Source organism: Engraulis encrasicolus, chromosome 14 (genome assembly GCF_034702125.1).
Source record: "Engraulis encrasicolus isolate BLACKSEA-1 chromosome 14, IST_EnEncr_1.0, whole genome shotgun sequence".
Classification (NCBI taxonomy): domain Eukaryota; kingdom Metazoa; phylum Chordata; class Actinopteri; order Clupeiformes; family Engraulidae; genus Engraulis; species Engraulis encrasicolus.
Window position 1 is genome coordinate 22,734,669 of NC_085870.1, and position 19,058 is coordinate 22,753,726.

The following is a 19,058-nucleotide window of genomic DNA, read 5'->3' on the forward strand; positions in this document are numbered from 1 at the left end:
ACCCGACATGGTCAACACCCAATAAATCAATACAATAAGAAACAAAACAGAAATCAAACGTAAATTAACCAAACAAAATAAAGAAATAGAACATGCACACGCATTCACACACTCGACTGAGAGGCCCAGCACGCAACCACGCGCGTCACCAAACACACTCTCCAAATCCTTCGTTCGTGATGGCGTATTGCTGTACACTGTGAAGCATCTGGTTAGAAATTGTGTCCACAATGCGATATATGGGAGTGACTTCTGCTCAGAATTTATGTAACATGGCGTTAAGTCATCTGCTGCACAGCCAGGCAGTTACTCTAGCCTTACTGTGCTAGCATGGGACCTCCTCCATGTCATCAGTAATCTGCCCTGATTGGCATTCATTTAGCTGACGTGAATTGCGTATGCAGTCCACTGGGAATCTTTTTTTAACACTCTGAGGTCTACGGGGTCACTGGTGACCCCATTTTATGTTCATAGCTGGGTATTTCGTACAGATTTGCAGCTGTTTCAGCTTTGATATTTCATGTACAACTTCCAAATAGTACAACACAAATCCTGCTGACGGCACCTTTAACATGTCATTATAGATATGGTTACTGACACAAACCCATACGTTGAGCTTTGAAAAAGGATTTAAAAGGTAATGTCATTGATATCCAGAAAGGAATGTTGCCCCAAGAGGAAGAGCAACCCAGTCCAGCCTGATCCCTGGAGAGATGGCCAGTTTCCAAGATCACACTTCTTTAGGTAGGTAAGCTAAGGCGTGACCGTTAGCTATATGACTGCTCGCACGCTAGTAACACCAAGCGGGATTAGACACTTGTCTACCTCGCGTGGCTGTAGTCCCTCGACGAATCCTTGGATGGTCGAAGGGGAGTTTCGTAAGAAATTAGACTCATTCGTGACGAGCATTTCAATGTTCAAAACTGGCAAATTGAACATTGAAATGTAATTTCGAAAGTACCAAATTACAACTGTTTTGATGTAAATGGGAAAAAAGAAAGAAATTTGGATTACAACACTACAAAACTGTTTTGCGTAATATTTTGGAACAGAGCATTTTAAGTTTTTTATTATTTTAAAAAAATACCGTTATCATTGGAAGGTTCATAAAAAACTTTATAAAATATAGGACAGAACTGAAAATATAACCAAAAACCTACAAAAAATATGCGTTCAAAAATAAATGGAGTAAATGTAAACAGATATGGTAGGCCTATATTTGTTACCAGAAATGCGTATGTGTAGGCCATGTGTTAATAGATTAAAACAAAACGTAATAAGTAGACCAGAGTGAATTATGTAATGTTCAAAACCACTGTCTAATTATGAGGAGGCAAACATGAAATATTCCACACTTACCTAAATGTATTTCATTAGTTCACTCTCTGAAATTTGGATTAAGCATGTATGCGTGCATCTTCGTTCTCGCTGGAGAACAGACTTCTCGTGATCGTGCCGCTCTCGCAGGAGAGTGGCTGTCCACACAGTGGACTGATCATCAAAGTGCTTCACAGGGTCCGCAGGGACCACTGCACTCAAGAACCTGAGATAGATTACGTGGCAAATTGGGCAAGATTGCTGGGCGTGGTGCTGAAATACTGCCAAGGCCGAGTAATGTCTATGCAGCAAACATTCTTGAGCTCGGGAGTACGGGGCGCCACTGAGAGCTCGGGCAGTAGGCCTACCTGCGCCCACAGATATGTGCGAACTCTGAGTGGACACCCCCCGGCAGATGATGGTTGGTGAGCAATGGAGCGAGGTGAACTGGAAGGAAGCTAGGGCAAGACACCTGACGAATCGTCCGAACAGCCACGGAAGGGAAGCGAAAATTCAGGCGAATGACAGTTGAGAATAGAATACAGGTGGTAAATTAGGCATGCCAAATTTCATTATGCTTCTCTCGAACTTTCGTTATTAACAAAACGTGCATTTAATTGAACTTTATGCAAAACATACATTTCAGATGACCTCCTCATACACATTTAACATATTTTATAAAATGTTTAGGTAATCTTGCCTTGAATGCCCCTACGGTGCTGTCCTCCACTTGGGTGGGAGGTGTACCAGAACACGCAGTTGATGGGATACAACATGCACAGTATTCTATGACCACCTGCACCCACACCAAGACTGAGGAAGACCCCTCGTGGCGTGTTGACCTGTCGCGCCCTTACAAGATCACCATGGTTACCATCACCAACCGCAATGACTGCTGCGAACGCCGAATCAATAGAGCCCAAATCCGAATCGGCAACAGCCTGGAAAACCATGGCAACAATGCTGTAAGGCAGTCAGAGATCTCACAATATTTATTGACTGAAATGTGTGACGTATAAGTGGAACGTTTGCAAACCTCCCTTCATAGGCCTCAATACAGTGCGGTTGCATTGGGCTACCGGACCGGCCCTTTAGCTCAGCGCGCTCATACTGTGCCTCCCATTGCCGAACCAATGTAATTGATGAGGTGGCAGGTTTGCACCCCGAGGGGAACGAACCAGGGATGGGCAAAGATACAGTTACATGTATTTACAAATACAATACAAAATACCCAGCCTTACACTGTTACGATTAAGATACAAAATATATAACAGTAGCTGTATCAATTATCGAAATACTGTATTATGTATTTCAAATACAATAAAATACAATGAAAACCACTGTGTGGAAGAGCTACAAATTTGGACAATTCAATTCTGAGAAAATGAAATGATGATGAGGGGGGGGGGGGGGAAAGCACAAACAAGAAAGAAAGAGGCCCTGCTGTAAGTATGCCTTTTATCATCCTACAGTGGGGGAATGTGTTGTAGCAATATTATAGGCCTACATACAACCAGGGCTCTAAATTAACACCAGCCAACCGGTCAAATGCTGGTGAAATTTCATTTTGCCTGGTAGAAAAGACAAACTTACTAGCCACCTTGACCAAATAGTGAGCGTGTGCTAGGAAGATCTCATCTACTAGACATTTTGACTGGTGGTGAAAAATGTTAATTTAAGACCCTTTTTGCAACTTGCACAAAAAAATAGACGACATACAGTACATACAAACACAAAACCAAAAAGTTGAATAATATACAAGGGAGGGTTCCCAATGTTTTCCAACTTGGGGCCTACTTAACATTTTCACAAATGTTCGGGGCCCTTGTCTGACCCAGTAAACAATAAAATGCAAATAAATCAACAGCAACACACACAAAAATATTTTGAGAAGTTTGAGAATCAGTGCTGTAGACTATGTCAGTATAACTTAATTGATTTTTCAAACAGCTTCGTATTCCAACGTCGGAAATGGGGCCGGTTTATAAGGCCTGCAAATGAGAACATCCTCTCAGCTGGTAACTTAATTTGTCAATGAGCATGTCAGTGCCATACAGATAGCAATAGTTTCTGTGAAAAAGTAGAGATACAAGCGCTTAAAAAAAGTGCCCTATATGATGGTGGCCAGAATAGGTATAGCAACTGCTCATTGGAACTGTACTCCCTATAGAATGGTGGCCAGAATAGGTATTGCAACTATACTGCTCATTGAAACTGTAAAATCATTAGTTCTCTATCACACTTAACTTAGTTCATCAATTCATATATCAGTGCCATCAGAATGGCAAGTGTTTCTGTGAAAAAGTGCAAATACAAGTGCTTTTAAAGCACCGCCGTACAGCAAATCAGAGAAGCTACTAAATACATCATGTACACTCCATGCACAAAAACCCGCTCTGGAATTCTGGCAAATCTGCAAAATCTGACTGACAGTTAGGGCACCACCAATCATTGGAGTGACCTGACATGGCTTCACTTCAAATGTGTCTGTCATTGTATGATAATTAGCATAGCCTCACAGCATATGATGCTGATCCAAACTGATCATGCTGTCCCAGCTCGTAGGAGTTCACAGTATAACAGAAATGTACCCCATACTTAGACAGTGATGCCAAGTTCATCCCATCCCATCCCACCTTTAGTCATTAGTTTGAAAACAAACAAGCTACCATTTTGGCTACAGCTAGTTTTAAAACAATATGCACAGTAATATGTCTGAGCAGTAATATGTCAATTCTACACAAAAGGCCCTAAATGGCAAAATGAAAGCAAGCTTGAATGACATGGGGAAAACATTAACACGTCATTAAGGAATTATTTAAATTATTAGTCACTCACCTTTAACCAAATTGAACTTCCTGTGCAGTCAACGCCTACGAAATCCAAGCATATGCCTCCAATTCAGGGGTGCATTTCTCAAAAGGGAAGTTGTTAGCCTGTTAGCAACTTCGGTAGTTGCCAATGGGAAAATGCATTGAAAGCAACAAAGTAGCTAATGTAGTAAGCAGGGCTTTGAACCGTTATTTTTTTCCAAACGTTCCGTTCCGAACAGAAACGGAATTATAACGTTTCCGGTTCTGAGTTCCGCCAATAAATTGACGTTCCCGAACCGGTTAGAACCAAAAAATATTGTTCCCGGAACGGTTAATTTCGTTCCTGTCAGCTGATTACTCCCCAAAGGCCTAACTGACGTTAACCAAGAAAGACGGAAGTGCGAATGAGTCAGCCTACATTCAAAACTGTTTATTCAAGCGGATGAAAAGAATATCCTCCAGAATTTTATCATTCAGGACGACCTAAGCGGAGAAGCAGAAAATAAACCTCAATGATGAAAATGTGCGCTCCACGCTGACTTGGGGGAGCACTATGATGGACATTGTGAGTTTGTGCATATTTGAAGCGGCCATGGATGCCCAATAACGCCGAACATTGTTGGTGCGCTTTACACGCGCTTCCCTGCAATGTCTTACAATAATGCAATGCAAACTCTGTCCTTTTGTATGACAGTGGTTTCTCTTAATTAAGATGTGGAGTGGAGACTTTGTAGTCCACATCTCTCTCTCCATTCAGTCAGAGAATGTCTGATGTCACACAGGTCGCGAACCTCAGCCGTCATGGTAACGTGCGCAGGAAAATAATGACTTTTTTTTTTTTAGTTTGAGGAACGGTATTAACCGGTATTAACCGGTTACCATTATTTTTAAATAAGTGTTCCCGTTCCAGAACATAAAAAATAATAACGTTTCCGGTTTCGTTTCTGTTCCCTCTAAAATACAAAAAGTTTCTGGTTTTCGTTTTCGTTCCTTGAACCGGTTCGAAGCCCTGGTAGTAAGCAACTTTGATTTCGAGAAATTCACCCCAGCTAGGGGCATTCATATACTTTTTAACCTAAATCACCATCTTGTGTTCATATTGTGTAATAACATTCTTTAGAACAAAGTATTTGTATTTTGTAGTTTTTTGAAATACACAAAATACTGGAGGAAAGTATTTTGATGAAATTCAAATACATGTAATTCACTTATATGAAATAAAATCAAAATGTATTTCAATTAGATGTAATAGCAATACTGCCCATCCCTGGCGGGAACACCTTCGTCACAGTGGTGCCGTGACCCAGATGGGAGTGAGGTTTAGGGGGGAGAGTGTAACGGAGGCCATTTAGCAGAGTGTGGTGTGGAATGTTAGTAAACCTCCCTCTCGAGGCCTCAATACAGTGCGGTAGCGTTGGGCTACCGGACCGGCCGTTTTGCTCAGCACGCTCGTACTGTGCCTCCCATTGCCGAACCGATGTAGTTGACGAGGTGGCAGGTTCGCGCCTCGAGGGGAACACCTCCGTCACATAAGCAATGCTAAATGTGTGTGTATGTGTATTTGTGTGTGTGTGTGTACGTCCAAAGAGCTGCTGAAATTGCATCCATACGAAGAGGAGAGTCAAGAACGTTCAGGTTCGACCCTGTGGAAGGCCGTTATGTCAACATCTTCCTTCCTGGCACAGAAAAAATACTGTCCCTCTGTGAGGTGGAAGTGTTTGCCGGGAGTGGAGGTACCTGTGTGCTTGTTTCTGTAACCTCTTTAAACTGCTATGGGTACATACTGTATGTGTTGAGTGGGTGGTTTCCTGAATGTGAGGGATTCTAGGGCATTGGACCAGGTCTGTCCGTGGCTGACCCCACAGCACAAGTTCATGCTGCATTAGGATCTACCAAAATGTTCACGCTTTTCAATAATCAAAAACATTATTTGCCCTGATGACAAACCAGAGCTGTCCCACATACCAGATCCCAATTTAACCCTCATGTCATGCTGAAGACACAAAGAGCTTAAGCAAAATGTTTTAGATTACCATTTAACTTGACTTTAACTTTGTATTGGGGGGCTGGGGAACTGTCACAGGGCATTGTGGAGCTACGCGTTAACTTGCAAAGGTGTACTGCACAAACGCGATAGCCGGTTGAAAACGGCGTCTTATCTTAGGCCTACTTGTAATAATGGCATGTTGTAACTTGACTTGGAGCTTGGAACTTTTATTATATAAAGCAATTACATCTTGAAACCAAATTATGTAGTGTTGTTGCTAAACAATTTAGTAGCCCTGTACGACAATGACAAAAATTGTCTTGAATCTTTCACTTCCACGTCATAGATAACCTGGCTTTGGAGAAGCAATCTGCTCAGTCTTCTATGATCCAAGAAACCGGCTTCTCCAAGTTTGCAGTGGATGACTGGAGACAGGAGCTCCAATTATCTCATTAAGCAATGTGCTCACAGTAACGGGGACGACAACCCCTGGTGGAGAGTGGACCTCGGAAACAGCTTCCACATCTCCCGAGTCACCATCACCAATCGGGGGGACTGCTGTGCAGAACGCATCAAAGGAACCGAAATCCGTGTTGGTGACGATCTGTTCAATAATGGCAACAGCAACACACGGTAGGCTACAGCAGTGGTTCACAACACAGGTTACGTGGACCATAAGGGGTATATGAGCACACTGCAGGGGGTACTTGTAAAAATGTAATAATTAAACATGTATGAAGCACATTCACACTGAGATAGAGGTAGAGCTGTAGGGTAGGGGGTTACGTTAGGGGGTTGAGTTAGAGGGCACTCATGGTTTGACAAAAAGCTTATGGGTTATGTAAAACCAAAAGCAGGAGAACGCAGGACATAAGGACTCTTTTGTCATATATTATTTTCAAGGACTTTAGTCATGAGAATTTATGAGTAATGAAAAAATACAAAATCATTGTGCTCAAAAAGACAGCTGTTGAAAAAAGAGGAAGAGGGACTAGTCAGGAGAAGAAGGGAGTAGTAGTCTTATTGAGTTATTACGCAATTTTAATCTGCATTTTCACTGAAAACATGCTGTTATGTATGTGTGTTTGGTTGTGTTGTAAAGAAAGGGCTTTTAAGTCGGCAGGCAGCCAGAATCATAAGATTCAATGGTAATTGCCAGCTTGGAACTAACCTCACCAGACTAAAGACCATCGTCTTCTCGCTGTCTTGACGATATATATATGTATATATATCAATGGCGATTCCTCCATTGAGGAAAGGGAGGAAGATCCTCCCTAAAATTAATAGGCCTAAAGACAGAACCCCCAGCAAAAATGATAGAAAATAAAACTTGTCAGTATTTGATAGGTATTTAGTGATTAAACTTAAATTTAGTGCACTTCCACACTTCTAAATCACTTAAAGGGGAAATACGGTGTAAAATGGCTCAAATAGTGTTAAAACATGATGCTGAGGGCTAACTCTGGGCACATATCTCAACTCCATTCGTGCGTTCCAGTCAGAAATCCAGCACTAGTTAGCCAATGCTAGCATTTCTCTTTTGCAGCAAGTATGTCAGCATCGATTTGGCCATTGTAATAAATATTTATTTTCCACCCAGTTATGATGCTCAAAGTTGTTCAAAACTCAAAGGCATATAGAGAACTTAGTAGTGCACAGTTAGTTTAGAAACACGGCCATTTGTAGGGGCTGCGCCAGCCTGATACAGGTTGTGCCAAAGTAGGTATACAGTTAGGAGTCCACAGCACTCACTGGATCCATGCCTGCAGCTCACCTAGAGGGCGCTGTTGAGAGAGGGCAGTCTATTCAATCCGAAAGGAGTCTGGACTCATCCTTTGGCGCCCCTAGAGTGCAGTATCACCCGGAAAAGTGGTGAGTGGAAGTGGACTCTAACTGTGTTCAAAGAATGTGGATCTAACAAGAAGCGAAGGTCAGGTGTTTTAGGGGAAACAGTCAATAGGGGGCGTTTTGAGTCAGTTTTGAGTCAAATCCGCCATTCTGGAATGAACAGGCAGTCACGTACGCCATTCTGGAATGAACAGTAGCCGTATCAAAGGATGTGGATCTAACGCTATGCTAGGCATAATGTGGCTAGCTACTTTGGCAACTTAAGCCTTATAGATAACTAACTTCTGCACTGATTGTGCCGAAAAAACACATGAGACGGTATAAGCATTTGTAAATGATGAATTTCCCATAGCTACAAAAAATATATATTTTTCCATATTATGTAGAAATCGTGTATACATTTCCAATGCATTCCAATGTAATTTGACCAATGTTCATACCAGAATGGCGGCCTCTCCAGAAAATCATGGGGCCAACTATTGCTATGGGACGTTGTATTGGCCTTCGCTTCTTGTTAGATCCACGTTCTTTGTGTATACCTGTTCCTCTTTCCACTGAACAGCACACCACGTTGTTGAATGTGTAACATAAATACATTTTTAAAAAAAGATAAAGGAAGGAACGGGAAATTGGTTAAAATAAAATAAATAAATAATAAAGAAAGAAACAATAACAATATTTTTCAAGGATCGGAAGGAAAGGGCCCAGTTGACACCCCCTGCTGGTCCTCATGCATCAATTTGAATGTAGTCTGTTTAGTAACATTAATAGGCCTACACCAGCAGCTCAAATTCCATCTTAAAGTTCGCTGACGACACCGTGGTGCTGGGTCTCATCTCAAACAACAACGAGACAGCCTACCTGAATGAGGTGGATGACCTAGCACTGTGGTGTCAGTCCAACAACCTGGCCCTGAACGTCAGCAAGACGAAAGAAATGGTAGTGGACTTCAGAAAGGTGCAGAGCAGGGCATACACGCCACTTACCATCAGCGGGGAGCCTGTGGAGAGGGTCTCAAATTACAAGTACCTGGGAGTACACCTGACTGAGGACCTCTCCTGGTCACAACACACTCAACACCTGACAGCAAAATCCAGGCAGCGGCTGTACTTTCTCCGCCTACTGAGGAAGTTTAAGGTCTCCACTCCCATCCTGACCACCTTCTATTCATCAGCGGTGGAAAGTGTGTTAACAGGCTGTTTTACGGCCTGGTTTGGAAGCTGCACACAACAACAACAGAAGGACCTACAGAGAGTGGTGCGCTCTGCAGAGCGCACTATCAAAGCCAACCTTCCAGGACTCTTGGGCCTTTACACTAAGAGAGTGGGAGCCAGGGCTAGGAAGATTATGCAGGATGTCTCACACCCCAACTCTTACATGTTCACCCTACTTAAGTCCTGCAGACGACTCAGAACCATTCAGGCCAGAACAGAGAGAATGAGGAAAAGTTTTTACCCCCAGGCAGTGCGACTGCTGAACAGAGACTTTTTCAAATAATAATTTTCTTTAACTTATTTCTCACATTTTATTTCCTTTTTTACTTTACTTCTTTAATTTTTAATTTTTATTTTTTATTTTTTATTTTTTAAGATGCAGAGCTGATGACCCCATCATCATTTCACTACAATTACCATGTATGTGACAAATAAAAGTACTTGAACTTGAACTTGGGCAGACACCCCAGTACTTGTGTCATTACACTGTTTACCAGTGAGATTTAGAATTGAGTTTACAACTCTTGTACAAGTCACTTGGCAGTGCTAGGCAAATTCTTAGGTCTTCAGAATCTCCTCTGTTGGTTGTGCCTACTGTAGGTGAAATCCAGATAGGGAGAAATGCCATTTAGCTGCCTTTGGTATCTATTGGTTATCTACTCCCTATAAAACATTCTATTTTCTACATTTTCTTCTCTCTTCTCTTTCTTTCCACACAAGCACTATTTCTGATAGTAATGTGATATTTATAGAGGTCATAAGTCAGCTTTCCAGACAACTTATCCATCTACTACCAAACAACCTAATACTAAACATCTGCCATTATTAACCCCATTTACCCACATCTATTGGACGGAGCACCTCCTTGTCCTCCTTTTTGGTCATAAAAATTGGGGAGGACAATACGTATATGTATATATATCTACACACATGGAAATGATGCCTAAAATATTTGTTCATCTGTTAACAGGGCTGTAGTTATTCAGAATCTGGGAGCAGGAGAGACAAGAGAATTCAACTTCCAGCCCATTAGAGGGCGCTATGTAAACCTGTTCTTACCAGGACGATCGAGGATATTGACAGTTTGTGAAGTCGAGGTCTACGGCCGTCTTGGTACTGACTATTTCCATTGATTGTTTGATGCATCTCTTGAGACATTAAAGGTGCCGTTGGCAAGTTGATTTTAGACATAGTATGTCCTTTAACTGCCATGGTATTCAAAGTAGTTCAAGAAATAGCCTACTACGGAAATATCCCAAATTCTCTTAGCCTGGGCCTGCCCATACTACCAGCCGTGAAACTGCACAAAGCTTTTAGCCTAGTAAACCAGCGCCACCCGCTGGACGCCAAACATTTTTGGCTGGCGAGTGGGTCTGGCCTCGGATCGAAAACATTTTGAACACTGTGCCCTGAATCTGGCGAACCAATCACAATGCAGAGATTTGTTTTGAATTTGTCTTGAATCAAAGCGGCCAGGGTTTTGAGGGAGTGACGACGATGCTCGCAAAGTTGGGAAAGCACATTCAGCGAGAAAGATCGCTGATTGGTCAGAGCGCCGGCCTAATAGGCACAGGCACGGTTTGAAAAACATCAGGTTGTTCTCATCAACAATCTTCGGATGTATGGTTCATCGTGATTCTAGCAAAGCGTGGTGTTTTGATTATAGCCTCAACTAGTGGCATACGGAGTGGGGGGGGTGCACTGTGGCGCAACGTGTTAAGCGCCCCTCAATTGGGCTTTCATGCCCATGGGGACCCTGGTTCGACTCTGGCCGGGGTCATTTCCCAATGCTCCCCCCATCTCCCTCTCATACTCACTTCCGGTCAGCATCTCATACTATCCTGTCAATAAAGGCATAAAAAACCCTAAAATATATATCTATAAAAAAAACTAGTGGCATACGGAGGCATTGAGTTACACACACCCTATGTACAGTATGTCCCAGAGTTGCAGTTTAGAATTCTCCAGCTGCCTCCAAAGCCTGTAATCTGTTTACAGAAAATGGCAGTGCTATCTCTCTGTATTTTCTTTATCAATCAGATACTTATATTTCATTACACTTTGCCTTCATTTACAGTAAGAAGGAAGGCAGCGCTTACACTCACTAAATATTAAGGTTGGATTCACCGGAACAACTTTGTCTATGGGCAGCTGTGGCCTAATGGCTGCGTTCGTGATGGCGCATTGCTGCACAGTCCGTGACTGTGAAGCATCTGGTTAGAAATTGTGTCCACAATGTGATATATGGGAGTGACTTCTGCTCCGCATCCATGTCACATGGCGTCATGTCATCTGCTGCACAGCCAGGAAGCTACTCTAGCCTTACTGCGCTGGTATGGGACCTCCTCCATGACGTCGGTAATCTGCCTTGATTGGCACTCATCTAGCTGACGTGAATTGCGTATGCAGTCCACTGGGAATCTTTTTTTTAACACTCTGAGGTCTACTGGGTCACCTGTGACCCAAGTTTATGTTCATAGCTGGGAATTTCGTACAGATTTGCAGCTGTTTCAGCTTTGATATTTCATGTACAACCAAATAGTGCAACATAAATCCTGCTGACGGCACCTTTAACATGTAATTTTAGGGCTGGTTACTGACACAAACCCATACGTTGAGCTTTGAAAAAGGTTTTAAAGGTTATGTCATTGATATCCAGACAGGAATGTTGCCCCAAGAGGAACAGCAACCCAGTCCAGCCTGATCCCTGGAGCAACCCAGTCAACCCTGATCCCTGGAGCAACCCAGTCCAGCCTGATCCCTGGAGCAACCCAGTCCAGCCTGATCCCTGGAGCAACCCAGTCCAGCCTGATCCCTGGAGCAACCCAGTCCAGCCTGATCCCTGGAGCAACCCAGTCCAGCCTGATCCCTGGAGCAACCCAGTCAACCCTGATCCCTGGAGCAACCCAGTCCAGCCTGATCCCTGGAGCAACCCAGTCCAGCCTGATCCCTGTAGAGATGGCCAGTTTCCAAGATCACACTTCTTTAGGTATCACCAAATCATGGATTTCACTCATAAGGAATTCTCATCTTTTCTTTCTGCCCCACCGGACAGCCCTGTTCGTGACTGTGTCTCTCTTGATCCGTCTCGACCAGGGTGCGTCTCCAAACTGTACAATATTTTACAAGGTATCTCCAGCCCCTCTCTCAACCATGTCAAGGAGGCATGGGAAAAGGAATTACAAGTAGACATCACAGACTCTGTGTGGCAGGTAACCAGTTGAAAGAGTACACAAGTCATCACTCTGTATAAGACACGGGATACTCCAGTTTAAAGTCCTCCATTGTCTGCTAAATATTTCCAGAGACAGACCCTACATGTCAACGCTGTTTCAGTGCCCCTGTCACTCTGAGCCATATGTTTTTCACATGCCCGTCAATTGTCCCCTTATGGTCCTCAATATTTGATACGATCTCCAACATGTGTGGTCAAAAATCACACCTAACCCACTGACTGCCATCTTTGGTGTGTTGCCAGAGGAATTCCCCATCTCTAACAGTCACGCACAAGCCATTTATTCTGCTCTCCTCCTAGCCAGCCGTCTTATCCTTCTTAAGTGGAAGGACGGATCTCCACCTTCACATGGCAAGTGGGTCAAAGAGTTAATGTCCCATCTAAAACTAGAGGAATCAGAGGTTCCTCTAAAAAGTATAAAAAGGTTTGGAAACCGTTTCTGAACTACTTCAGAATCAGCACTATTCCCTCTGCAAAGCTGATTGATTGAAGCCAGACTCCCCACCCAAATCCCCACCCCTTCCCCTTTACTTTCATTTTTCTTACTTATTTATAATTTGAGTTTTTAGTATTATTTATTATCATTTATCAATATTATGTTTAGTTTCGTTTAGTTTAGTTTGTGTGTGTGTGTGTGTGTGTGTGTGTGTGTGTGTGTGTGTGTGTGTGTGTGTGTGTGTGTGTGTGTGTGTGTGTGTGTGTGTGTGTGTGTGTGTGCGAGGGAGGGAGAGAGAAAGAGAGAAGTTTGAAAATGAGCTTTTATTAATAATAATAATAATAATAATAATAATAATAATAATAATAATAAATTTTATTTTTGAGCGCCTTTCAAGATACCCAAGGACACTTTACAATCAAAACAAATACATAACAGTAGGGAAAGTAAAACAAAGCTTCAGTGAATTAACAATCGGATAGTAATTAAAATGCCAAAATATAATAGAAATAAAAGTACAATAAAGATAAATGTTTTCAAGTAAGAAAAAGAAGTAGAATGCATTTGAAAATAAAATAAAATGAGGGGAAAAAATAATAATATGTAAAATTAAAAATAAACTGATGATTAAAATAAAGTGGAAGTGCCTGTCAATGAAGTGGAAAAGCAGAAATGAAAAGGTGTGTCTTCAGCTTGGATTTAAAAGTAGATAGTGTAGAACACTGACGAAGTGACAGTGGGAGTGAATTCCAAAGTTTGGGGCCAACAACACTAAATGCCCTGTCGCCCATGGTGCGCAGGTGTGTGGAGGGAACTGTAAGGAGGAGTGAGTCAGTGGAGCGTAGTGTGCGGGTGGGATTGTATGGGGTGAGGAGACCCGTGATGTAGGAGGGTGCAAGGTTGTGCTGGGCCTTGTATACAAGGAGGAGAATTTTGAAATGGATACGTGAATGGATAGGAAGCCAGTGTAATTGATAGAGGATAGGGGTAATGTGATGCCAGGGTCTGGTGTGTGTGAGTAATCTAGCTGCTGAGTTCTGAATGTATTGTAGACGGTTAATCAATTTAGTAGGGAGACCAGTGAGTAGGGCATTGCTTGGATGAGGGTCTCAGCAGAGGTAGGGGTAAGAGAAGGGCGGAGTCTGGAGATGGTTTTAAGGTGGAAAAACGCAGTTTTGGTGAGTTGTTTACTATGGGATTCAAAGGAGAGCGAAGAGTAGATGATGACGCCCAGATTTCTTACTTCAGAGGAAGTGGAGGTAAAATAGTCAGGGATAGAGAACTGAGAAAGGTTTATCTTTTTAAGTAATGATGGAGTGGCGATGATGATGGCTTCGGTTTTGTTTTGATTAAGTTTAAGAAAATTTTGGGTCATCCAATTACTAATTTCATTTAGGCAGGTTGTTAAGTTAGCGAGGGGGAGTGGATGGGAGGGTTTGGTGTGAATGTAAATTTGGGTGTCATCTGCATAACAATGAAAATTTAGGCCATGTTTTCGGAGAATGTTACCAAGGGGAAGAATATAAATGATGAAGAGTAGGGGGCCTAGAACTGAGCCTTGAGGAACACCATGTGTGAGGACTGAATTTGGAGACCGGAAATCACCAATAGAGACAAACTGCTCTCTTCCAGTTAGATAGCACCTGAACCAGGAGAGTGCAGTACCAGTGATGCCCAATAGGGTTTCCAGCCTTGTGAGAAGGACGTTGTGGCAGACTGTGTCAAAAGCAGCTGTTAAATCAAGTAGCAGGAGGATACTGAAATGGCCTGAATCCGCAGCTAACAAAAGGTCGTTTACGACCTTGACTAGTGCAGTTTCAGTGCTATGCTTAGCCCTGAACCCAGACTGCAGTTCCTCCCATAGGCTAAATGATGTCATGTGTTCTTGAAGCTGTAAGGCCACAGTACGCTCTAGCAGCTTGGAGATGAAGGGAAGGTTTGAGATGGGACGGTAGTTTTTAAAATCATCCACTGCAGCTCCAGTTTTTTTGAGGACAGGCGTCCTTCACCTCCTGGCTATTTTATTCCACATTCCTGGATCAACTCGACTGGTTAATTGTCCATAGACAAATTCCATATTTCTGTACTTCATTCGTGATCTTAGTGATGCATGATTTTATATGTGAAACTCAACAAAAGCAATTGAAATATATATATATAAAAGGTAATGTTGTAGATTTCCAGACAGGAATGTTGCCCGAAGAGGAAGAGCAACCCAGTCCAATCTGATCCTTGGAGAGATGGCCAGTTTTGGCCACGCTCTGAACGCCATTGATGGGAACGCCAACCCAGACGTGCGGAAGGGCTCCTGCTCCATGACCCAGCGCGAGACTGACCCCTGGTGGCGGCTAGACCTGCTGGATGGATACAGCGTTACTGCTGTGGCCCTGACCAACCCCAAAGCTGGCTCACCCAAGGGGCTCAACGGAGCCCAAATTTACATTGGAGATTCCACCAACCCTGCAGAAAATACTCTGTGAGTTACATGTGAAACATTGCAAAATTCAACTTATAGACAGTCATCTCCAACAGTAGCCTCTTTGTGCAGATCCGCCCACTCACACTGTGCTACATCATCATCATAAAACATTGCTGTGACATTACTGAGAGCCTTAAGTAACAGATTAAGACTTCTTTACCATTTTGGTGACAATGAGGCTAACACGCTCTGTGCAAAGTTAAGAGATTAACTTCCAGGGGGTCACGGATGGTCCTGTAATTTTGGATGTGCTGGACAACGTGGTTAAAAAGCTGATCATAAGTATAAGCCGATCATTAAAAAAGCTGTTCATCATAAGTGCAGAGTTGTATAAAGTAAAGTAACAAAATATCATGACACAAGTACATAGACACTATACAACAGTTGTGCCAGTTACTTCACTGTAAGTAGCCTACTGTACCTAATGAGGGTTTTTACATTTCTTTTCGGCCTACTACTTCGACTTCTGTTTAATGCAACTCTGTAAGCATGTCTGTAAAAACCAAAAGTACAGTATCTACATTTTCAACAGTTAGAGACACTAACGCATGCATGGGTAAATGCTGGAATGTGATTAATAGATAAAAAAGGCGACAAAAAACTGTAATGTTGCTGCATTATCTTAATGCTTGTTTTATTCACAGGTGTGCAAACGTGACGTTTGTGCCGCTTGGTGAGACGGTGCGCTTTGACTGCCTGGAGGAGAGGGTGGGCCAGTATGTGACTGTGATGCTGCCGGGGGAGGGGCGCTCCCTCAGCTTGTGTGAGGTGCAAGTGTTTGGAATTCCAGCCTCCACCCATCAGAACAACAACAATCAGTCCCACCAGGAAATCGGGGGCATTTTCTCAAAAATTCGCGGTCTGATTGCCAGATGGTGGTGATTTCCAGAAAATCGTGATAAAAGTTGCGGAGCTTCTTACTGTGTTGTTGCGATTTTTGTAACTGTTGCGATTGTTACAATGCATAAATGGAAAGAACCATTTAATATTTTTGATATCATTTCTTGCGATTTCATTTTAAGTCTAAATCAAAGATTTATGGAATGTGAGACATTACACCCTTTGTCTGTCCACATCTACCCTGCAGTGCTTTTATTTGAGAGAGAGAGAGAGAGAGAGAGAGAGAGAGAGAGAGAGAGAGAGAGAGCGAGAGAGAGAGAAGAGAAGGGGGGGGGGAGGCTTGTGCTAGCATGATTTGCTTGAGAAGAGGTTGTAGGCCTATACCAAGGTCAAACTCTTTTAAGTGTTTGCAAACAGCTTATTTTCCTGCATGAAATAAACATCACCTTCAAACGGTTCTGTCTACTTTTCTTTCACAAATGTCACATGGCATCCTCAGCATTTTACATTTGAACTTGCAGGTGCAGGCATTAGTCATCTCAAAACATCATGCATTCCCCGGCCGACACTAAAATGTTTCTGATTCAACAACACCCTGCTTTTAAATTGCACTTACTGTAGCTGATGCTTTTATCCAAAGCAACTGTCAGATATTACAGGGTATTGGTTACAGTCCCTGGAGCAGTGTGGCACCTTGCTCAAGGGAACTTCCGCCATGAAGGGAGGAAGGGAGTGGCAAGGGTGGGGATTGAACCTGCAACCCTGTGGTCTACAGCACAAGTCCCAAACAATAACACCAGGACTGCCATGACTGCTTCTTCTATATGGAATAGAATGGAATGGAATGGAATGGAAAACTTAATCTACATTCTCTGGTATACAGTTGAGGGTAGTCCTCATTTTCAATGTTGCTGTGATCCAATAAACTGACCCAAATATGAATAGTCACTAGATATAAAAATACAAAATAAAATAAAATATGATTAAAAGTCACTACACATTTCATTATACACATAGTTATATATATTCACATTAATGACTCATTTTTATATACATAAATAGAAGTAGAAGTAACAAACAGAATAAGGGGCAGTCATGGGGGCAGTCATGGGTGAGCGGTTAGGGCGTCAGACTTGCATCCTAGAGGTTGCCAGTTCGACTCCTGACCCGCCAGGTTGGTGGGGGGAGTAATCAACCAGTGCTCTCCCACATCCTCCTCCATGACTGAGGTACCCTGAGCATGGTACCGTCCCACCGCACTGCTCCCCATGGGGCGCCACTGAGGGCTGCCCCCTTGCACGGGTGAGGCATACATGCAATTTCGTTGTGTGCAGTGTTCACTTGTGTGTTGTGGAGTGCTGTGTCACAATGACAATTGGAGTTTCCCAGTGGGTTTTCACTTTTTCACTTTTTGACTGCCAAGAACATCATCATAGGGGACTGGACTGCCTGAGATGCCAGAGCTGGCCCAGCCCGGGAAACCTCTTGGTGTGTGTGTGTGTGTGTGTGTGTGTGTGTGTGTGTGTGTGTGTGTGTGTGTGTGTGTGTGTGTGTGTGTGTGTGTGTGTGTGTGTGTGTGTGTGTGCGTGTGCTGTCCAATAACTGCACTAAGGAACTTTTGACCCTTAACCACTGGACATACTTGTTTTTCCTGCTGACCACAAGCAAAGACTGTGATCTGTCGGAGCTGGCCCAGTTACTGGGGAACCTCTTTGTGTGTGTGTGTGTGTGTGTGTGTGTGTGTGTGTGTGTGTGTGTGTGTGTGTGTGTGTGTGTGTGTGTGTGTGTGTGTGTGTGTGTGTGTGTGTGTGTGCTTGCCTAAAACACTTACCTGTACTTTACTGTGACATTGTAAAAATGTTCAACCCCTATCATACTCTGTACACTGCCTATTTCTACATACTATACTATATCATAGATGTATCCATCAACACTTGTTGTCTACCTTAACTGACAGAGTATGTTTTTTTTTTGTTTTTTTTTGTTTTTTTTTATGTTTTTTTTTCTGCTTTGGTCTATCCCAACCCACAGAATGTCTTTTTGCACAATTACCTTTTCTACATTTATCTCTATCATTTTATTTTATTTTCCCCTCCCTGATGACTATTCCTGTGTTTATTTTTGTCTTGAAATGTCCATGTGGGCTTTTGTGTATTTGTGTATTTATGTAAGCTACTGGATACCTGAATTTCCCCCTGGGGATCAATAAAGTTACTCTACTCTACTCTACTCTACTAAGTAAGCAAGCAAGCAAGCTAATAGGCATTGACCAAAATGAGCTGAAGGATCTTTATATCCAGGCAGTGAAAGGAAGACCAACTCCATCATCCTAGATCCCTCCCACACACTCCATCCTTGTTTTGATCTACTTCCTTCTGGTAGAAGGTTCAGAGTTCCTTTGGCCAGGAAAGCTATCCACAAAAATGCTTTCATCCCCACAGCTACACACACACGCAGAATTCATTCCTCAAATGCCTCACACAAATCACACACACACACACACACATTTTATGTTCTTTATTTGATTCCACATTACAAGTTAATATCGATAGGAACCAAATGTGATGAATAATCCAACAACTATTTGACCAATTAACATCTTGCTATGGGAGCATCATTAAGGGTACAAGAAACATCTTCTCTTCCAGATGAACATGCTCCCTATCACAGCTGATATTGAGCAGTATTTAGCTAGCTGTCTGGTCCTTCTTTTACTTAGTCCACTGATGTTAAGTCCACTGACCACCAGCCTATGCACATGGCCTAGACTGCCAAATACAAGAACAGTGAGGACACATTTATAGCCACAGCTTGGAAATGAAGGATTCTACTTGTAGATAAAGGGTATGCCAGGTTCCAGGATGTTGGGCCATCAAATTAGACCGCCAA

General features: G+C 42.7%; 1 protein-coding gene and 1 pseudogene across 1 annotated transcript; both read left to right on the forward strand.

The window, feature by feature from the left end:
- The first annotated feature begins 2,105 nt into the window (after positions 1 to 2,105).
- LOC134463010 (uncharacterized) lies at positions 2,106 to 12,714 on the forward strand (annotated as a pseudogene).
- A 2,326-nt stretch (positions 12,715 to 15,040) lies between these two features.
- On the forward strand, positions 15,041 to 16,406 carry LOC134462287 (fucolectin-3-like). The gene is made up of 2 exons (XM_063215222.1): positions 15,041 to 15,326; positions 15,974 to 16,406. The coding sequence occupies exons 1-2, from the start codon at positions 15,091 to 15,093 to the stop codon at positions 16,209 to 16,211; spliced, it is 474 nt and encodes a 157-aa protein (XP_063071292.1). The 5' UTR covers positions 15,041 to 15,090; the 3' UTR covers positions 16,212 to 16,406.
- Positions 16,407 to 19,058: the final 2,652 nt, after the last annotated feature.